Raw genomic sequence first — 20,550 nt, 5'->3', positions numbered from 1 at the left:
TCTGGTTTGAGGGAGGATTTTTCTTTGTTGACTATCCACCCTAGACTCTCCAGGACTGCTATTGCCTTGTTGGCATCCAACGTGACTTGGATGGCTGACTTTCCTGAAATCAGTAAGTCGTCTAGATAGGGTATAAGGGATATACCCTGGAGGTGCAAAAATGCCATTGCTTCCGCTAGGATTTTTGTAAATATCCTTGGGCTGGAGGTTAGCCTAAATGGTAGTGCCCTGAACTGCCAGTGGAGGACTTCTCCTTCCACTACGACCGCAAACCTCAGGTACGCCTGGTGATCCACATGAATTGGCACATGAAGGTAGGCATCTTTGAGGTCTAGGGTCACCATGAAGGCTTCCTTCATGAGGTTCTTCCTTACCGAATAGATACTTTCCATAGTAAATCTTTTGTATTCCAGAAACTTGTTCAGGTTTCTCAGATTTACTATTAGACGGTATTTTCCGGATGGTTTGCGAACTACGAATACATGGGAATAAAATCCTTGGTACCGCTGATCTTTTGGTACCGGCACTACCATTAATTGCTCGGCTAACTCCTCTTCAGGGCATCCCTGGGAAGATGTGTAAGGGTGATAATGGAGGGGGGTGTTGCCAAGAATTCTAGACGATAGCCCTTTTGAATTATTTGGCGAATGTAAGGACTGTTCGAAATTTTTTCCCATTGGGGAAAGAATTGGGACAGTCGGCCCCCCACTTTGATCTCGGTGTCACTTAGACTGTTTGTCGCTGGCTTTGGGAGGAGGGAAAAGCAGGCTGTTCTTATTCCCTTTACCAAAGTTCCAACGCCTGTAAGGTTCTTTTTTGGCTTTTTGTTTACCTTGCCCCTGGGGGCCTCGAAAAGTTTTCCTGAAACCTTTTTTGGGTTTAACTGGAATTTTTTTGCCTCTTTCTGATGACCTAGCCAGGACATCATCTAGGCCTTTGCCAAACAAAAGGGAACCCTGAAAGGGGATGCCACAAAGTTTACCTTTGGATGTTGCATCTCCCTCCCAAGCCTTGATCCAAACTGCCCTCCTAGCTGAGTTAACGAGGGCTGCTGTTTTGGCTGATGCTCTTGCAGATTCCATTGCTGCATCTGCCAGGTAAGTAATCGCCTTCCTGATCACTGTAAGTGACTCAACCACCTCCTCTGCCTCAGAGTTCTGAGCCAGGTGCTCGGTGAGTGTCTCCACCCATATATCGGTATTCCTGGCTACACATGCTGCTGCTAAAGCTGGACTCAGTGCTGCCAAGTTGGCCTCCCAAGCTTTTCTAAGGAGAGATTCTGCTCTACGGTCCATCACATCTTTGATGTTACCCGCATCCTCAAAGGAGAGATCAGACAATTTAGTGACTTGCGACAAAGCCGCATCAAGTCTAGGGAGCTTAAAAAAAGACTTCCTCATCCTCCTGGAAGAAGGGGAACCTTCTTTTCCAGGTTTTTTGTTTGATTATTCTCCTTTCAGGGTCTCTCCATTCCTGTAGGACCAACTCCTTTAGGGACTGGTGTAGAGGGAATACCTTAGACTGGGTGTCACCCAAGCCCCTATAAACGTTATCCTGCGCTGAGGTTGGTTTAGGGGTCTCAGGAATCTCCTCTGTGGCGTAAATTGCCTGGAGGAGACTCTCAAGATCTTCTACAGCAAAGAGGTGTCTCTTTAGACGTATGTCTTCCTGAGACTGACTAATGGAGTCTCCATCTACCTCTCCTGAGCTGTGCCTAGATCTGGGTAGACTAGCTACCTCACTTTCTTCACCCTCTGCCTGACCCAGAGGGGGAATCTGTGAAGGTGTAAAGAAAGCACTTGGGCCCCTAGAAAAGGGGCTTTCTTGAGAAGAAGTGCCTTCCCTGTGGGTAAGTTCCTCTGTCTCGGTCTTAGCTGACTGCCCAGCTGCCTCTCGGAAAGCTTTAACTGTTGCTAACATTTCTCTTTGCATGGATGCAAGAAAACTCATCATAGCAGCAGCCTTCTTTCCTGCTAGAGTATTAATATATTTATAGCAGTAGGGTTTTGAGTAGGATTTGGGGAGCTTCTCTTTACAATTCCCACACTTTTTAGAGGAACTATGCCCTGTAGCGGCAGGAGACTTAACTGAGGCCTCCTGGGCTCCGCTGGGGGATTCTGAAAGACATGAGATACACATAGGTTACTCTGTCTTTCCTCAAGACTGCTGGATTGTACTGAGGAGGAGAGAAAGCAGACGAGAAGGGATCCAGATCCTGCTCTGGTCGTTCCCTAAAAGTTGGGAACTCTCACTGCCTCCCTCCTCCCTTTCCAGGGGGATTAGTACTTACCGACCCCCGACCTGGATCTGCCAGCAGTAGTGTCTGTCTTTCTGTCCTCTTCCATGAGGAGGGTGACTCGGTCCTGGCTGCCGGTATTCCTGAACGAGCTGTCCGCAAGCCGACCTTTCCACCGCCCAATGCGGTTCCACGTTGCCGAAAGGAACTTCCGGGTTACGCCGCTGGGAACCGCCCACTTCCTGTGATGCGGTTCCTGTTCTCAGAGTGAGGCCTGCAGCGCGGCGTTTGAATTTAGGAGTCCCAGGAAACAGCGATTTGAATGGCGGTGGTTCAACAGCACTCAGTGATGGCTCACCTCCCCGCAGCTCAGAGCACTGGTGCGCGCTTGGGGCGACCTGTGAGTTTGGACCGAAGTCTACAGGTTAGTTCAGCCCTCCCCGGCCTCCCTAAGACCTGTCTCACAGGGGTACCTTCAATCCTCCCCGGTCTCTAGGTTTTTCTTTAACAAAACAAATGTGTCGCTGTGTTGGGAGAAACAAAATCAATACTGGGGAGCAAGGGGAAGGGTGGGGCTTTTTAAACTGTCATGTGATTGTGTTTCCTGCAGGGAGGAGCCATCATCTCTCGGGTGCCGTCCTGGAAGGTGATAAGAGAAATTTACATACAACACGCCCACATCTTCCACATTTGAATTAGGCGGGCTTACGCCAGCCCAGTTACACTAAGCCGTCGTAAGTTAGAGCGCAACTTCTTTGTGAATACAGGACCTGCTGCTCTAACTTACGGCGGCGTAGTGTATCTGAGATATGCTACACCCGCCTAAATCTCTCTGAATCTAGCTATATGTGCTTAGTATCTCACGTTTATGTGAAATCACTTGTATCGTTTTTTAAATTTTTTGTTCACATTTTTGTCAATGTACATGTTTGTTTGAGTATCTATTGATTTTGCACGAGTAGTTAATGCTGTTTTATCAGTATATTTGCTTATAATACACTTACCATTTAGGAGACATATTGCCCCTAGTGGTCCACTCACTCACAGATTACCAGGTGCCTGCAGTAGTGCCCCCTAGCTTTAGTCACAGATAGCACAGGAGCTTTCTCTATACACTTTAAATCCAGTGACGCACGAGGGTAAGGCTCCCAGGACAGAGCCTCCTCTTCACCAAAGTGAGAGGCTGTAGGCCAGGGTAACATTGTGACACAGACTCCAGCCCCTGGTCATGTGTGTCCACACGAGACATTTAACTCACTGCCCGCCCCAGTCCAGGATGTCCGCCAATAAAACGGAACATAAATATATATTATAAAAAGATTTTCATCAATTTACAAAATGCAATGCTGCTATTGGCTGGAGCCACAATTCTTTCACTCCCGCGCATGCGTACGGAAGCTGCCGGCCACGGCTCACCTACTGAAGAAAGGGCATGATAGGCCCGTTTCTTCAGTGCAAATGCAACTGAGCAAGTTTAGGAGATATTGACAGTACCTACAGGTAAGCCTTATAGGCTTGCCTGTAGGTAAACTTGGTTTAACAGGGTTTACACCCACTTTAATGACATTGGTTGTAGGTTTGGGGTCACTGTCCTGCTGCAGAATAAATTTGGGGCAAAATGCCTCCCTGCTGGTATGGCACGATGAATAAGTACCATACATGAAGAAACAGAAAAATTTTAAGCAGCCTACATCCACAGAAGATCTGTGTTTAGTTTATACACAATATAGTATGCATTGCATACTAGCACATGATGTGAAACTTTTAACAAAGATATAGTCCCTGCCCCCACCTATAACTGGTCTTTACAGCAAGGAGCACATGGAAGAGCAAACACATGAAGACAAAAAACAGAGAATATTCCCTGCTCAACTCACCAACCTGTCCAACAGTATGCATTAAAAATTCAAGTTAGAGTTACCGGTAACTTGTTTTTTAGAAGTCTTTCAGGACAGCACCTTGAGAGATAGTGACTCCTCCCACCAACCATAGGAAACACCTTCTTCCTCCAGATCTTTAAAGAGAGGTACCTCCCTGGCATACCTCATTTGTCTCAGATAACCTCCGGCCCCGGCTGGAACACACATACGTTAGTCACAGTATAGTATATTAAACCAATAGGGTGGGTCGTTGCTGTCCTGAATGACTTCTGGAAAACAAGTTACCGGTAAGTCGAACTTGAATTTTCCCAAGGCGCCTTTCAGGACAGCACCTTGAGAGGATAACAGAGACTTGCCCCCTTAGGGCAGGACAACAGCTTGTAGGAACTTTCTGCCGAATGCCTGGTCACGGGCAGATGTGAGGTCCAGTCTAATTCCGCACAAGCGTGCGGAAGCTTGACCACGTCGCCACTCTGCAAATTTACTCAGGGGTGGCACAAGCTCTTTCTGCCCATGTGGCCGCAAGTGCTCTTGTTGAATGAGCACAGATTGCTACTGGTGGCACCATGTCTGCGTGAGAGTAGGCTTCCAGAATGGATAACTTCAACCATCTAGCCAAGGTACCTTTTGAAACTTGGCAACCTTTTTTGTTGCCACCAAAAACAATAAATAAAGAGTCTGTGCGTCTGAAGCTCTTTGTTATTTTTAAATAGCATAACAAAGCCCTTTTTACATCTAGCATATGAAACCAAAAGCTTTTTGACCTGAGGGGTTTGCACAGAAAGTAGGTAGCACGATATCCTGGGAACGATTAATTGTCGAAGCTACCTTGGGTAAAAATTTTGGATCGGTTCTCAGAACAATTCCATCCGAAAATAAAGATAAAAAAGGATCCCTTATTGACGGGGCATGTAACTCACTGATCCTGCTGAAGTGATGGCGACCAGGAACAGAGTTTTTAAGGTGAGATCTCTAAGAGATAAGTTTTCTAAAGGCTCGAATGGTTTTCCTGCCAGGGATTGCAGAACTGAGAGATTCTATTTTGGGAAACCTTTGATCTTAGCCGGTCTAGACCTTGTAAGGGCTTTGAAGAACCTAACTACTAGTGGTTCAGAGGACAAAGATCTTTCCAGAAACACTGTTAGAGCAGATACTTGTACCTTCAAATTACTGATTGCCAGACCCTTATCTGCTCCCTCTTGTGAAAAAAAAACTCCAAAATTGACCTAAGATCGTCCAGATTTTGACCAGAGTTACACCAGGAGATATAAACTTTCCACACCTTGGTGTATATGGCCCTCGTCACTTTCTTCCTGCTTTCTAGCAGTGTTGAAACTAAACGGTCTGAAAAACCTTTCGTCGTTAAGGAGTTGTTTTTCAGATGCCAAGCTGCAAGGGAGAGACTAGACACATCTGGGCGATTTACAGGACCCTGTGTATTAATAGATCCTTCCTGAGAGGCAGATGCCAACATGGCTTGGTCGCCATTCTTAGGACCGTTGAGAATCAAGCTCTTCTGGGCCAGAACAGGGTGATCAAGATGATCGGTACCTTTACCTTCTGAATTTTTCTCAACACTAAAGGGGATTAACTGGAATGGGGGGGGGGGGGGGAAGAACGCAAAGCATAGGCAAAACCTCCAAGGATGCGCCAGAGCGTCAATTCCTAGGGACCCGTCTAGTCTGTTCAGGGAAAAGACTTGAGGTACTTAAGTATTTTCCCTTGAGGCAAACAGGTCCCCACTTGTTGGAAATTGCCACAAAGACCTCCGGTTTTAGTGACCACTGACTCCCATACTGGATGTCTGCTTAGGTAATCCGCCACCCTGTTCAGGGACCCCTTTAAATGGATAGCCGATAGGGACCGTAAGTTCTTTTCCGCCCACAGAATGTCTGCTTAGGTAATCCGCCACCCTGTTCAGGGACCCCTTTAAATGGATAGCCGATAGGGACCGTAAGTTCTTTTCCGCCCACAGAAGAATTTCTGCTGCAAGAATCTGTAGAGGTCTGCTTCTTGTGCCCCCTTGCCTGTTTAGGCGTTGTCCGTTAACACCTGTACATGGTGATTCTGGAGGTCCGGAGAAAACTATTAGAGCCAATGCGATAGCCTTTAGTTCTCTCCAGTTTGAGGATCTCTGTCTCTTCTTTCATCCAAGTCCCCTAGATTAAAAACAATTCTAAGTGGGCTCCCCATCCCCATGCACTGGCGTCTGTAGTCAGTCTCGTTTCTACTGAAAAAGGACCACTCCAGACCCCTTAAAAGGACGTCCTGATCTTTCCACCAATAAAGTGCCTTCTTCACTCGAGATAGGATTTTTATCCGAGTGTCCAGGGATCCGAGACTGTGATCCCATGACCTCAGGAGAAAGGCTTGTAGGCATCTGAAATGTAATCTTGCCCATTAAATGGACGGCATCGTTGAAGTCGGAACTCCCAATGCCGACATTACTTGCCTTATTGTTATAGGCTGGTAGGACTGTAGTCGTGACACGGCGTCCTGTACTCTGACCTTTTTCTCCTGTGGGAGGAACACTTTTTTTGGTTCACCGAATCGACTTGGTAACCCAAAAAACAGATCTCCTGAGATGGAACTAGGGAGGACTTTTTTAAATTCCAAATCCAACCCAAAGATTCCAGGTGGCTTTGCGCCTTGGATAGGTTGCCTAGTAACTTTCGATGGAGTGAAGAATAACAGGTCATCTAGGTAGGGTATAACTGCAGCCCCCTGTAGACGAAGTGGGGCTAGGGCTTACGCCATCACTTTGGTAAACATTTGGGGCGAGGAGGACAGCCCGAATGGAAGGGCCCTGAATTGTAGACGATTTACTACTCCTTACTGCCAACCTGAGGTACCTCTGTGACTGAGGGGAGATTGGGGTGTGCAGATATGCGTCCCTTAAGTCTATTGACGCCATATAACTCTGGCGTCAATAGATTTTTGACCAGAAATATTGAGTCCCATCTTAAATTTTCTGTATTTGACAGACTTGTTCAGAGGCTTCAAGTTTATGATCATTCTGAATTTTCCTGTTGGTTTCTTTATCAGGAAGATGTGTGAATAGAACCCCAGTTGCTGCTCTTCTGGGGGTACTTGTACCACCACACCCTGTTGGATCAGTTCTCTCAATGAGGACTTCATGGCCAGGGATTTTTCAGGGTCTTTTGGGGTATTTGTTATCAAAAACCTCTTTGGGGGGTCCTTCGAGAACATAACCCTGGGCTAGAGTGGTCAAGATATACTGATTGGATGTTACAGCTGACCACTGCGGAAGAAACTTCTGTAGACATCTTCCGCCTTCATTGGGATTTCTCAGCTTGTGTAGGAGAATGGAAAAGGACTCTTTCCTTTTGCCTTCTGTGCGGCCCAATTCCTCCTACCCCCTTGGGGTTTGTTGTCTTTTTCTTGAGTTTTTTGAGGTCGAAAAAACGTCTTGGGGGGGTTGTTTCTTCTTTTTAACTGGGAATTTTTTTTTCCTATCAGCCGTTCGGTCTAGGATACTTTCTAGATCAGGCCCAAAAAGAAGGTACCCTGAAAAAGCAATCCCACAAAGATTAATTTTTTGAAACTGCATCACCTGGCCAGGTCTTTAACCACGATGCCCTTCTTGCAGTATTAGTCAAGGCTGCAGATCTCGCCGACATCTTAATTGCTTCTGCTGAAGCATCTGCTATGTAAGCTACCGCAGAAGATAAAGTGGAAAAAGTGTCTAAAATGTCCAGTTTAGGTGAATCCGCCACTATATAGGGCTTTAACAGGTTAGTCCAAAATTCTACATTTCTGGCTACACACATTGTGGCCATAGTGGGCTTTAAATTATTCATGATCGACTGCCATGACCTTTTTGGTAAGAGATCCATGCGTTTGTCCATAGGGTCTTTGAGAACCCCCATGTCTTCAAAAGACAGATCAGTGTACCTGGAAACTTGATAGAAGGCCACATCCAGCTTAGGGACCTTATTCCACACTGCAGAGGGATCGTCCTCAAAAGGGAAACGCCTTTTGGAGGAAAAAATGTTTTTTCTCTAGATCCTGCCATTCCTTCTTTATGGCATCAGAAATTACCAGATGGACCGGGAATGTCCAACCCTTGCGTTCACTTAGACCTGCATACATGTGGTCATGTAAACTTAAATCTTTACTTTCCTCTTAGGCCCAAAGTAACAAATGGCGCCAAGTAACCCATCCACATCTTCTAGGGATAATTTGAATTTTGAAGGGGACACTGCCGACTCCTCCCTTGAGTCCTCTGAATTCTGGCTAGAAGGTACGTGGGACTGTCCTTCCCTGGTAACAGGCTCCTAACCTAGAGATTCTAACGCTGGTATAGCCACAGACTCCTTGGGAGGACTGTGAAGTAGAGGCCTGAGTAGTAGTCAGGGAAACTAATGAGTCACAAAAAGTTTAAATGGTGGCAAAAAGTTATTTTACAGAGGCAACCAACTCTTTCCGTACTGAGGCCGATTTCTCCTGAACTAAAGAAGAAATGCAGGTGCTGCATAGAGCCTTCTTCCAATTCTCGCCCATCTTTGCACTACAGGAAGGACATCTCTTTTGGGTCAGAACTCTTGACCTGGAGAGAAGAAAGAAAGCAGGGGAATCCTTAGTGAGATCCAGTCTCTGAATATGTAACCCCCTATAGGTGCACTAGGCAGGAAATTTGAGAACTCCAGTACCCAGACAGGCCCCTTGCCACTAGGGGGTATTAGAAAGGATTGAGACCGGAAAGAAAAAAAAAAAGTATCGGTAAGGAAAAGGCAGACTTGCACTGCTGCCTCCTACCTGAGCCTTGCTGGTGCCTGTCCCCACCGCTATAACCTCCGCCTTCCTCCATTGTAGATGTACAGCGCTCCACAAGTGGCTCACACTCAGTTTCCAGACTCCCACAGTGCCTCTGGACCGGACCGGAAACAGGCCCCAGCCTCTGTCCTGCCTCTTCCCCCTGTGGTCGCGCCGGAAAGGACACTTGCACTGACCTGGTGACCTGCTGTTGCATCTTGGGTCACGCCAAAATGGCGGCGGTGTGCGCGCGACCGCCGTTCCCCAGGCCACCGCGTTGTTTTTCGGCTCTCTCTGAACACTAAGGGGGAAAAGGAGCCTGAATACTACTGCTGCCGTATTGGGTAGAACGGGAGGACAGATGGTCTCAACAGGAGAAAAAAAAAAAAGTAAGAGGGAAGCCGCCTCTCAGGAAGACCTGAGAGATATGGACTCCCCTTACCGAAGATGTTCCCTCCAGGCCGGAGAAAAACACAAAAACTGAGGTATGCCAGGGAGGTACCTCTCTTTAAAGATCAGGAGGAAGAAGGCGTTTCCTATGGTTGCTGGGAGGAGTCACTATCTCTCAAGGTGCTGTCCTGAAAGACGCCTTGGGAAAACGGGTTTAGCTAGCATACATTTGCAAACTCATTCATAAGCTGTACGATTGTGCTAGGAGTGTTGTCTGGTATGCTCAATAAACCAATTGTAATTCCTTGAAGCCATATCACTTCATATTCAATCAAAATAAAACATGCTTATGTGTTCATATTAAATAACATGAAGTCAAAACATAAAATTTCCAATGCCTTTACCTATAATGATGTGAGGCTTTTTTGCAAGGGTCAGGGCTTGTGACATCATATCAATTCCACCTACAATAACCGCTAAAACGGCAAAAATAAAAAAATAAAATAGTGATGCAGTTACACCAATTTTGACCTGTAAATTATTCACACATTATTACATAGACTTGATATTCATAAATCATCAAAAGAGTTTATAACAATATCTGTTCGCACATGGGATACATCAAGACATAGGAAAGACATAGGATGTGCTTTTCCTACGGATTTCATTGCATGAATACATAAATTTAAAACATGTTAAAGGAAATAAAATGCCTACCTTATGTGAATATTATGCTGAAATAGATCAAATCACTTTACGTTATAATTAACCACTTGACCTCCAGAAAAAGGTTTCACCCCCTTCCTGACCAGAGCATTTTTTGCCATTGGGCACCGAGATATTTTAACTGGTAAATTTATTTTCCCCTCCCCAAATAGAGCTTTCTCTAGCGTATATTTATTGGTTTGCGCAAAAATGCAAAAAGTTATAGCATCTATATAGCCACCTGGTCACAACAGCCTGCAAGCTCCCCTATACCATTCCCGAGTGAATCAGGCTCCCCCTCATCCCCAGATAGGGTCCCTGAAGCTCCAGACCCTCTGGATGAGGCAGACATTAGGCACCATATTTGGTTTCTCCCTACCAGAGATGACCTGGAGCGCTTTGCTGACAGGGTAGAAAAGGCCCTCAAAGAAGACTTAAAGCTGACACCTCACACCTGGGGGGCAGAATGGAATCCCTGGAACAGAGGTTTGAGGAAGCTCTCCCAGTCCTCTCCATGCTGCAGGACAAGTGCACTACACAAGACCACCAGATTGACCACCAGATTGACATCAGAATCAGAGGCTTGCCTGAGGCAACAGGTGCAAAGGACATTATTCCCACCCTGGAGGGCATCTTTAAAAAAATACTGGGGTTACCTGCCACAGCCACCATTGAAATACATCATGCACACAGAGCCCTGAAGCCCCGATCCCAAGATGTGAATAATCCAAGGGATATCATTTGTAAGTTGCACAAATACACACTTAAAGATCGCATCATGCAGAAAATGCCTGGCAAGCCCTACTTTGACATTGATGGCGCGCACTTAGCCTTCTACCAGGATATTTCAGGGCGCACTCATGCAAAGCAGATCACTTTGCACCCTTCTGGCAGCAATCCAGGATGCAGGCTTGCAGTACCGCCGAGCTTCCCCTTCTTTCTCCAAGTCACCAAAGTGGGCAAAACTGACTCTCCGCACCAAGGATGACCTGCCCAATTTCCTGTCCGCTCTTGAGTTGGATACGGTGGACATCCCGGACTGGAGGGGAATGCCAAGTTTTCTAACCACCAGGCTACTGCCACCCCAACCGTGGCAGTCAGCCAAGCGTAGGAACCGCAGACAGGATCGCAGACGGTAAGCCTCCGACTCGACAGGCCCGGTCCCCATGAGAGACTGACGGAGCAATCCTGCCCTCACCACTTCCATTGGGATCCTCTTTCCCCGAGAGAAACTTTCTTCATCGCTAGGCTTTCGACCCCCATATGTTTCTACCCTACCTGCGGATTTAGACACACTTCTTGTCCACCAGACTGGCAGAGTGGGGTGAGGACCCATATGCACTAGTTGCGTTCTGATTATTTGCAACAAGCCTGGCTGAACCCATTTTTTTTGTGACTCTTCTACAGGGGGAAACCCCTTCTCTACCTCCTCTGCCGCACACTGTTAGATGTGGTGCAGGGGTTGACAAATTTGCTTGGAATCTAGGAGCCAGCTAAAAAAGTTAGGAGCCAGAAAACGCACCCCGTCCCGACGAGCTTGCTCGCAGAAGCGAACACATACGTGAGCAGCGCCCGCATATGTAAACGGTGTTCAAACGCAATTTTGAAGCGTGACATGTTGGGTATGAATTTACTCGGTGTATTATCTTTTACATTTAAAAAAAAAATGGGGATAACTTTACTGTTGTCTTATTTTTTAATTAAAAAAGTGTAATTTTATCCCAAAAAAGTGCGCTTGTAAGACCGCTGCGCAAATACGGCGTGACAGAAAGTATTGCAATGCTCACCATTTTATTCTCTAGGGTGTTAGGATAAAAAATATATATAATGTTTGGGGGTTCTAATTAGAGGGAAGAAGATGGCGGTGAAAATAGTGAAAAATGACATTAGAATTGCTGTTTAACTTGTAATGCTTAACTTGTAATACCAACGGCTCACCACCAGATGGCACCAGCTCACAAAAAAAAAAATGTTTTTTATTTTTTTTGCCCACCTTCCAAGCCAAGCCGCCACATCCCTGATGTGGTGGACAAAGGCGGAGGCCCTCTCACCTCCCCCCCCCCCCCCCCCATGTTGGCTCACGTTCCCCTTTGTAGACCACCCTTTTTTGGGTATTGATCCCCATTGGGATCCGGGTCGGGATCCGGGCCCTCCCCTCCATAGGGGGACAGGGTCCCGAACATGACCCTCAGATGTTCTATTTGTTCAGATGGCTCCGGCCATTCTGTTTTGCTAGCTATGTCTATTATTTATCTCGCATTTTTTTTCTTTGCGTTTTTTTCTCCCCCCTCCTCTCCTCCTTCCCTTCTCCTCCCTCCCCTTCTCCCAGGAGTGTCCTACCGCGTCATCGCCCACACCGAGCACACCACTGATCTGGTCGTCTCGATCATCTCCAGACTCCACTGTGGCTGCTCTACAGGTAAGCTCATAATGTCAGGGGCCTATGCTCCCCACACAAACGCAGAGTTAAAATGGTTAAAAAAAAAACAAAGGTGGTCTTCCTGCAGGAGACTCACTTCATACAGCAGTGACTTCCTAAATTACTCACTCACCTCTTTAATCAGTGGTTCCTCAGCACCTCCCCGATACCAAAATCTAGGGTGACAGCCATCGCCATACATAAGTCTTGCCCCTTCCAGCCCACAGGCAATGCCATAGACCCCCTGACAACATATGTTTTCCTCCTACTGCATAAAACCCCAAACGAGCAGTCCAGGACTACCCGACGTCGGCCAGCATCCCCCCCCCCCCCCCTCCCGATCACAAAAGACCAATGCTCTGCTTTGGAGCTACCGATCACCCCAACGGAACTTGGGACGACGGTGAAGTCTTTGCCAAATGGGAAAAGTCCTGGCCTGGATGGGTTTACTAAGGGGTACTACAAGACCTTTTTTCCCCAATTAGCAACACCTATGTGCAAATACTTCAACTCCATAGCGGGGGGTAAGGCCATCCCCCCAGAGGCACTTTTGGCTCACATCACTGTGATCCCGAAAAAAGGCAAGGACACTGCTGTCACTCAGAGCCATTCGCCCCATCTCTCCTCAATTTGGACATACAAATCCTGGCAAAATCTTAGCTCAGGGCTCGAGAAATCCCGGTCGCCAGGGCGACTAGAAATAGCGTCCTGGCGAGTGGGGGCTTGGAAGGTGGACATGGTCAAAAAAAAAAAAAATAATTTGTTCCATAGGACCGGTGCTCCGAGGACTAGGCCGAAGCCTCGCCTAAAACATCCCTGCCCGCAGCAATCCTGGGAAAAGATGCCGCGGCCTTTTCCCATGATCGCTGCGGGCAGGATGTTTTAGGCGAGGCCGCGGCTTCGGCCTAGTTCACAGAGCGCCTTTTCCCCAGGATCGCGGCGGACTAGGCCGAAGCCGCGGCCTAGCCTAAAACATCCTGCCCGCAGCTCGCCGCGATCCTGGGAAAAAGGCTGCGAATCCGGCTCTTTTTCAGTCTGCTGGGCTGAAGGAAAAAGAAACTCCATAGTGTGTACCAGGCATAAACCTACCCTTTTAAAAAGATGAGGAATGATTATGGATCCAGTGGGTGGTGTTTTAGCTGTTTGCTCTTTGTGATCTATAGCTGTTGCTGCATCCAAAATTACCCGCTGTGTTGGATAGAATGTTACCCATTCTGCTTCCTCCATCCCTACGTCACTACTATGTCATGTAGTGGTAGAAGGATCAGCGGGAAGACCCACAGGTGGGACATTCCATCCAAATCACCCTGAAGTGTTGTATGGCGTCAGCTGCTGTAGCTAATGAACGAAAAAAAAATCTTCTCCCCCCTTCATAGGCGACGTTTAAAAAATTCTACAGGTTGCATGTTTTGAGTTAGAGGAGGTCTAGGGCTAGAATTATTGCTCTCGCTCTATCAATCGCGGCGATACCTCACATGTGTGGTTTGTATACCGTTTACATATGCGGGCGCTGCCCACGTATGCGTTCGCTTCTGCGCACGAGCTCGGCGCGCGTTTTCTGGCTCCTAACTTTTTTAGCTGGCTCCTAGATTCCAAGCAAATTTGTCAAACCCTGCTAATAGACTTAAGCACCTCATCCAAGGGATCGTTCACCCAGACCAAACTGGTATCAACAAGAAGAGAGGCTAGGGACAACTCCTGATCCCACTCATTCATTGGGCCTGCACCCGTCCAGACCCCCAGCCCTACGTAATACCATTAAATACAAGGAAAATACTGCGCTAAGAACAAAAAAAGTTTTGAAAAAAAAATAGAATTTTTTAGAAAAAAACCACACACCTAAAAAAGGGGATTTTTAATAACAGCCTACCTGTAATATCCTTTTCTTGTAGTACATCACGGGACACAGAGCAGCATAGCCATTACATATGGGTTATATAGTGTACCTTCAGGTGATGGACACTGGCACTCTCCGACAGGAAGTTCCCTCCCTATATAACCCCCACCCATAGTGGGAGTACCTCAGTTTTGTAGCAAGCAACATGCATCCCAAAATTCCCCAAAAGAGGGGTGGGAGCTCTGTGTCCCGTGATGTACTAAAAGAAAAGGATTTTACAGGTAAGCTCTTATTAAAAATCCCCTTTTCTTTATCGTACATCACGGGACACAGAGCAGCATAGTCATTACATATGGGATGTCCCCAAGCAATGCTAATGAGGGGAGGGAGAGCAACCAGGTAAAGAAAAAAACAGCGGGTGCCATAGGACAAGAGGACCTTATACTGCGGCCTGTAGAACCGCCTGCCCGAAGGCTGAATCAGCGTTCCTCCTAACGTCCATTTGATAAAATTTAGCAAACGTATGAACAGACGACCAGGTCGCTGCCCTGCAGATTTGAGCCATAGAGACCTGGTGATACGCTGCCCAAGAGGCACTCACAGCTCTAGTGGAATGAGCCTTAAGCGACAAAGGCGGGCTTTTCCCTTTCAGGCCATAGGCCTGTATAATAAACTGTCTAATCCATTTGGAAATAGTGGCTTTAGACGCTGCCTGACCTTTTTTAGGTCCTTCCGGCAGAACAAACAAGACGTCAGTCTTGCGAATCTGGGCTGTGGCTTTCAAATACATTTTAACAGCCCTGACCACATCTAAGGAATGTAGCAGTCTCTCCTTCTTTGAAGAGGGTTTTGGAAAAAAAGACGGAAGAATCAAATCTTGATTCAAATTAAAACTAGATACTACCTTCGGAAGAAAGGACGTATGCGGCCAAAGAACGACCCTGTCCTTATGTAGTACCAAATAGGGTGCCTTACATGACAAGGCTGCCAACTCCGACACCCTTCTGGCAGAAGACATAGCCACCAGAAAAACTAGTTTCCTAGTCAACAAGACCAACGGGATCTCAGACAAGGGTTCAAAGGGCTGACTTTGTAAAGCAGACAGAACCAAATTTAGATCCCAAGGATATAGGGGAGCTTTTATTGGAGGATTAATCCGAATAACCCCCTGTAAAAAAGACTTCATTAAAGAGTGGGTGGCCAAAGGTCTTTGGAAAAAAAACAATAGGGCAGATACTTGCCCTTTTATTGTGCTAACTGCCAGACCCTTCTCCACTCCTAGCTGTAGAAATTCCAAGATTCTCCCGATGACATACTTGCGGGGGTGCCACTTTTTAGCCTCACACCAGGCAATGTAGGCCTTCCACACCCTATAGTATATAAGTCTAGAAAATGGTTTTCGAGCATTAATAAGGGTGGAAATGACCTGGCCAGAGAGCCCCCTGTTCTTAAGAATCAGGAATTCAGCCGCCAGGCCGTCAAATTTAGGGCCTGTAAAGCAGGATGGAAGAACGGCCCTTGTGAGAGGAGGTCTGGGCGTAACGGGAGGACCCAAGGTTCCTCCATCGCCATCCTTACTATTAAGGAGTACCAAGGCCTCCGGGGCCATGCTGGGGCCACTAGAATCGTTGGCTTGTGCTCCACTTGGATTCTGCTAAGAAGACGGGGTAGCATCCGCAGCAGAGGAAAGGCGTAGATCAGCGCAAACTGATGCCAAGGGCATACCAAGGCATCCGTCCCGCAGGCCAGTGGATCCCTTGTCCGGGATACAAACCTGACTAGTTTCGTGTTGAATCTGGACGCCATAACGTCTACCTCCGGAGACCCCCATTTCTGGCAGATGTCCTAGAATACCTCGGGATGGAGGGACCATTCCCCCGGGGACATCTGTTGACGGCTGAGCAAATCCGCCTGCCAATTGCCCACTCCGGGGATAAAAACCGCCGAGATGCAGGGAACATGGGTCTCTGCCCAGGCAAAGATCTGGTCCACCTCTCTCTGGGCTGCCTGACTTCTGGTGCCGCCCTGGTGATTTATATAAGCCACAGCTGTGGCATTGTCGTACTGTACTCTTACTGGAGAGTTCTGTAATATCTCCGTCCAGGCTGCTAAAGCCAATCGAGCTGCTCGAATCTCCAAAACATTTATGGATAGAGCCGACTCTGCACTTGACCACTTCCCCTGTTGGGTCAATCCTTCCAGGACTGCCCCCCAACCTGATAGACTGGCATCTGTGATAACTATTCTCCACGAGACGGGACTGAACGACTTTCCCTTCATAAGGTTTCGTGGGACCAACCACCAGCACAGACTTTGTCGTGCTGCATGGGACAGGGATATGGGAAGATCTAAGGCCTGGACTCTCTTGTCCCAGGCTGCGAGAATTGCTCTCTGTAGCTTTCGAGAATGAATTTGGGCATAGGGCACTGCCTCGAAGGTGGCCACTAATTTGCCCAATAGGTGCATACAGAGGCGAATGGTCGGCTTTGTGCTGCTTAGAACCATTTGGATTAACTCCCTTATAGAATCTACCCTGGACTGGGGTAGAAAGATCTTCTGATGCATCGTATCTAGAATTAATCCCAGATATTCCAACCTCCTTGTGGGCTGTAAGGCCGACTAGTCCAGGTTTAGAATCCAGCCAAGGGATTCCAGGTAGTTTACCACCAGGCATACTGCCTGATTCAGGCTGGCCGCTGAGTGATCGATCACCAAAAGGTCGTCTAGATAAGCCATGACCAGGACCCCTTGTGATCTTAGGTTGGCTAGTACTGGGGCCAGAATTTTTGTGAAGACCCGGGGCGCCGTGGCTAGCCCGAAGGGCAAGGCCACGAATTGGTAATGCCGATGATCTAGAGCAAACCGAAGGAATTTGAAATGCCCGGGATAGATTGGAACGTGCAGGTATGCATCCTTGATATCGATGGATGCCAAAAACTCCTTCCCTTGAAGGGCGGCTACTACCGAGCGAATAGATTCCATTCGGAAGGAGCGAATACTTAAAAAACGGTTTAGGGACTTTAGATCCAATATTGGCCTGACATCGCCGTTTGGTTTCGGGACGATAAATAGATTTGAGTAAAATCCTTGTCCGCGCTCCTGAGCTGGCACCTCCATAATTACCCCTTGATCTAGGAGACGATCTAGGGCTGTTAGAAGCGAAATCCTCTTTCGAGGGTCGCCTGGGAGTCTTGAAAGTGGGGAGGGGGGAACTCCCGAAACTCCAGCTTGTATGCCTGAGCCACTGAGGACAGAACCCACTGATCTGAGATTCTGGCCTCCCAAAGCTCCGAGAAATAACGGAGTCTTCCCCCCACCCGAGAGAGTGGGGGCGCCCCTTCACAGAGCCGCCTTAATTGGTTTGCGAACCCACGGTTTCTTGTTACCAGAGGCTTGCCCTTGCGATCTGTTCGTAGATGAACGGCCAGCAGGCCGGCGATACTGCCTAGAGCCTGAAGGCCCTGGGACTGGAGAGGTTGGGCGTTTAAAAAGAGGTTTCGAGGGCCTACCTTTAAACAGGCAAGAGAGTGCTTTTGCCACTGGAGATTTTCTGAATATATTTGTCTAGGTCATCTCCAAACAATCTTTCCCCCTGAAAGGAAAACCCAGTTAAGAGCTTTTTGCAGGGAGTCTCTGCTGACCAGTTTAACCACAAAAGCCTTCTCATGTGAACCAAAAATAGAGATAGACGGAAAGCTTGCTGGATGGAATCCTTAATGGCGTCTACGGCAAAAAACAAAGCTCTAGGCAAATCGGCAAAGTCTTGAGCTTGCTGTGCCGGAAGGTCTCTTAGAACTTGCTTGGCCTGGTCTTTCAAGGCCTGGCATACTCCTATGGCGGCCACAGCTGGTTGAACTACTGCACCCGCTGTGGCAAAGGAGGCTTTCAACAGAGTCTCAAGTCTTTTATCGACAGGATCCTTGAACATGTGAATATTGTCTACTGGACAAGTTATGGCCTTATTAACACGTGAGATGGCTGCGTCCACTGTAGGGACAGCCCATTTCTTAGAAAAACTCTAAGGGATACAGAACTGAGAACCTTTTAGGAGAAAGAAAAATCCTATCTGGCTTAGCCCAATCCTGGAAAATCAGGTCCCTCAGCAAGGGATGGACCGGGAACACTGAATTGGACTGAGGTGCTCTTAAGGAACCTAGGGAGGATACGGAAGCCTGATGCTCAGGTAAAGGCATCTTAAATGCAGTCCGGACCATGTCCGCTAGGGACTGGACCCATAACTTTTCCGCATGAGAAGCTGAGAAAGGCTCCTCTATTGTAGACTCCTCAGAACCTTGTTCCAAGTGGTCGTCCGTTTGCCCCGCTGAGAAATCCAATTCCTTTGAGGAAAGGACTTCATCGTCTGGAGACTCAAACCCGGGGGATGGGGACCTAGTCAGCTTTCTCCCAGGCACCGAAGAAGCAATCATAGCAGCTATCTTCCGTTCCAATCCACCTAAGGTGGTTGGGTAGGGCCAGCCGTAGCACCTAGCAACCCCAATGGCTCATCCGGGGCAATGACCTCTGGCTTGTCCGGGGAGGAAGGTACAGCCGAAGCCTGGCCGAGATCCTCAGAGTCCGATGGGGAACCCTTCTGCCTTTTTGTACCTTTAGCATTTTTGGTGTTTCCCGCGCCCTTAGGAGCCATAATACAAACCCAAGGTACTCCGCTAAAACACAACTGACTGTTTAAGTCGGAAGAAAAAACACACTTTCAAATTGTGTCAATCAATTATTAGGTTAGGGTAATGCTAGGCAATCTAAACTTTCCCACAACCTAAGGAAGGATAGGCAATACAATGCCCCAAGGGCTTGTAACTCACAATAAATGAGCTAAGTAATGCCACCTTTAAATGCTGGTCTAGGGTAGAGCCGTGGGTTAAAGGCTCAGACTGCTGCTAAGTACACCGGCTTTTAGTGCAATGTATTGAGCCATAGGCTCTAGTAATTGTGTACTGCAAAACAACCACCGGGTGTCACTCTCTCCCAGAAAAGACCTAGGTATTCAAACCCTCTGTCGTTCGTGCAGCAAACCGCGCCGCTGCTCCGTGTCCTACGGCGATCCTGCTCGACTGACAGCCTAATATAGGCTTCAGAGCAGGAAGAGGGACCGCCCAGACAATTCTCCGCCTCCCCCACGCAGCGTTGCCGCGTCTATTTACAGCGCATGCGCGCGCTCGCCCCAGACGCTGCTGGAGGAAGCAGGAAGCTCCACACAGGAGAGACACATGGAGCTGCTGGGGAGAGACACCCGTCCAGGTTACCGGGGGGATGCATGTACAGCTGACGCAGATGGTAAGTCCTTCCATTTACTGCATAAGCAAGGGCTCCACACATGCTCTAGGACTTTACCTCTTAACCTTATGGCAGTGCAGCAGTCTTCCAGAACCAGCCAGGGGAAACCATAGGTGGGTATATAGAACCATCCGGTCAAACAGACTTTGTGGAATTAACTGCCCATGCACAGAGGCATAAAGCGGGCTAGACCCAGAGTCCCCTGTGGGGGCCCACTGAAAAACCAAGTTCCGTGGGTCCCCTGCTCACCTTCTCCACGCCGCAGGGTATTGCTGTGCAAGAGGCCCAATCTTCCCCCTTCACCGTGGGTATGGTCATAGACCTTCAGGGACCGGGGTCCAGATTAGGAACACCACACACCTGGACCTATATAGCACTGCTGGCAACAGGTATCGCTTGGTTATAAAAGAACCAGTCCTGGAACCCAGAGTCCAGCCCTCCTAAAGGAGAGGCGTTATAGGCAAAACCCCATCCACGAAATTGGGGCCCGGGTACCGTCCACTTTGGCTATGAAGCACCTTGGACGGATCCGGTCGGCTTGCCCTGGTCCTGAGGACAACTATAGGCAGAGCTCTTCAATGTGCACCAACACCTAAGACACTGGCGGAAAAAACTGAGGTACTCCCACTATGGGTGGGGGTTATATAGGGAGGGAACTTCCTGTCGGAGAGTGCCAGTGTCCATCACCTGAAGGTACACTATACAACCCATATGTAATGGCTATGCTGCTCTGTGTCCCGTGATGTACGATAAAGAAAACATGTGATACTTATGCAAACAAAAACAAAGTGGGTAGGTAGCGCTAAGAACCACACTACTTGAATAAAGTGTAGATGTGGGGGGGCGCATGCGCGGCAGCTCCCAAGATGGCCACCGGCTTCTAGAGCTCCGCTCCACCACGGCCCAACACTGATCACCGGAGCTAACCGAGCGCTCCAACAGCCCGACCGCCAGGATATTTGTGCAGGGGAAACCCTCGGGAACACGCGGATGTCCTCCCCGCTGGTCAGGAGGG

At 48.0% G+C, this 20,550-nt stretch overlaps 1 protein-coding gene across 2 annotated transcripts in view; it reads right to left on the bottom strand.

Moving 5' to 3' along the window:
• The window catches only part of DDX47 (DEAD-box helicase 47), a 502,328-nt gene that overhangs the window by 382,882 nt on the left and 98,896 nt on the right, over positions 1-20,550 (bottom strand). For both annotated transcript variants that reach the window (XM_040359586.1, XM_040359587.1), the window contains exon 4: positions 9,687-9,758. In XM_040359586.1, coding sequence (XP_040215520.1) covers positions 9,687-9,758 — 72 coding nt within the window. The remainder of the gene's footprint in view (positions 1-9,686; positions 9,759-20,550) is intronic.

This window comes from Rana temporaria, chromosome 7, assembly GCF_905171775.1.
Source record: "Rana temporaria chromosome 7, aRanTem1.1, whole genome shotgun sequence".
NCBI classification, from domain to species: Eukaryota; Metazoa; Chordata; class Amphibia; order Anura; family Ranidae; genus Rana; species Rana temporaria.
Note: the sequence above shows the minus strand (reverse complement) of the source record. Positions and strands in the feature narration are given on the sequence as shown.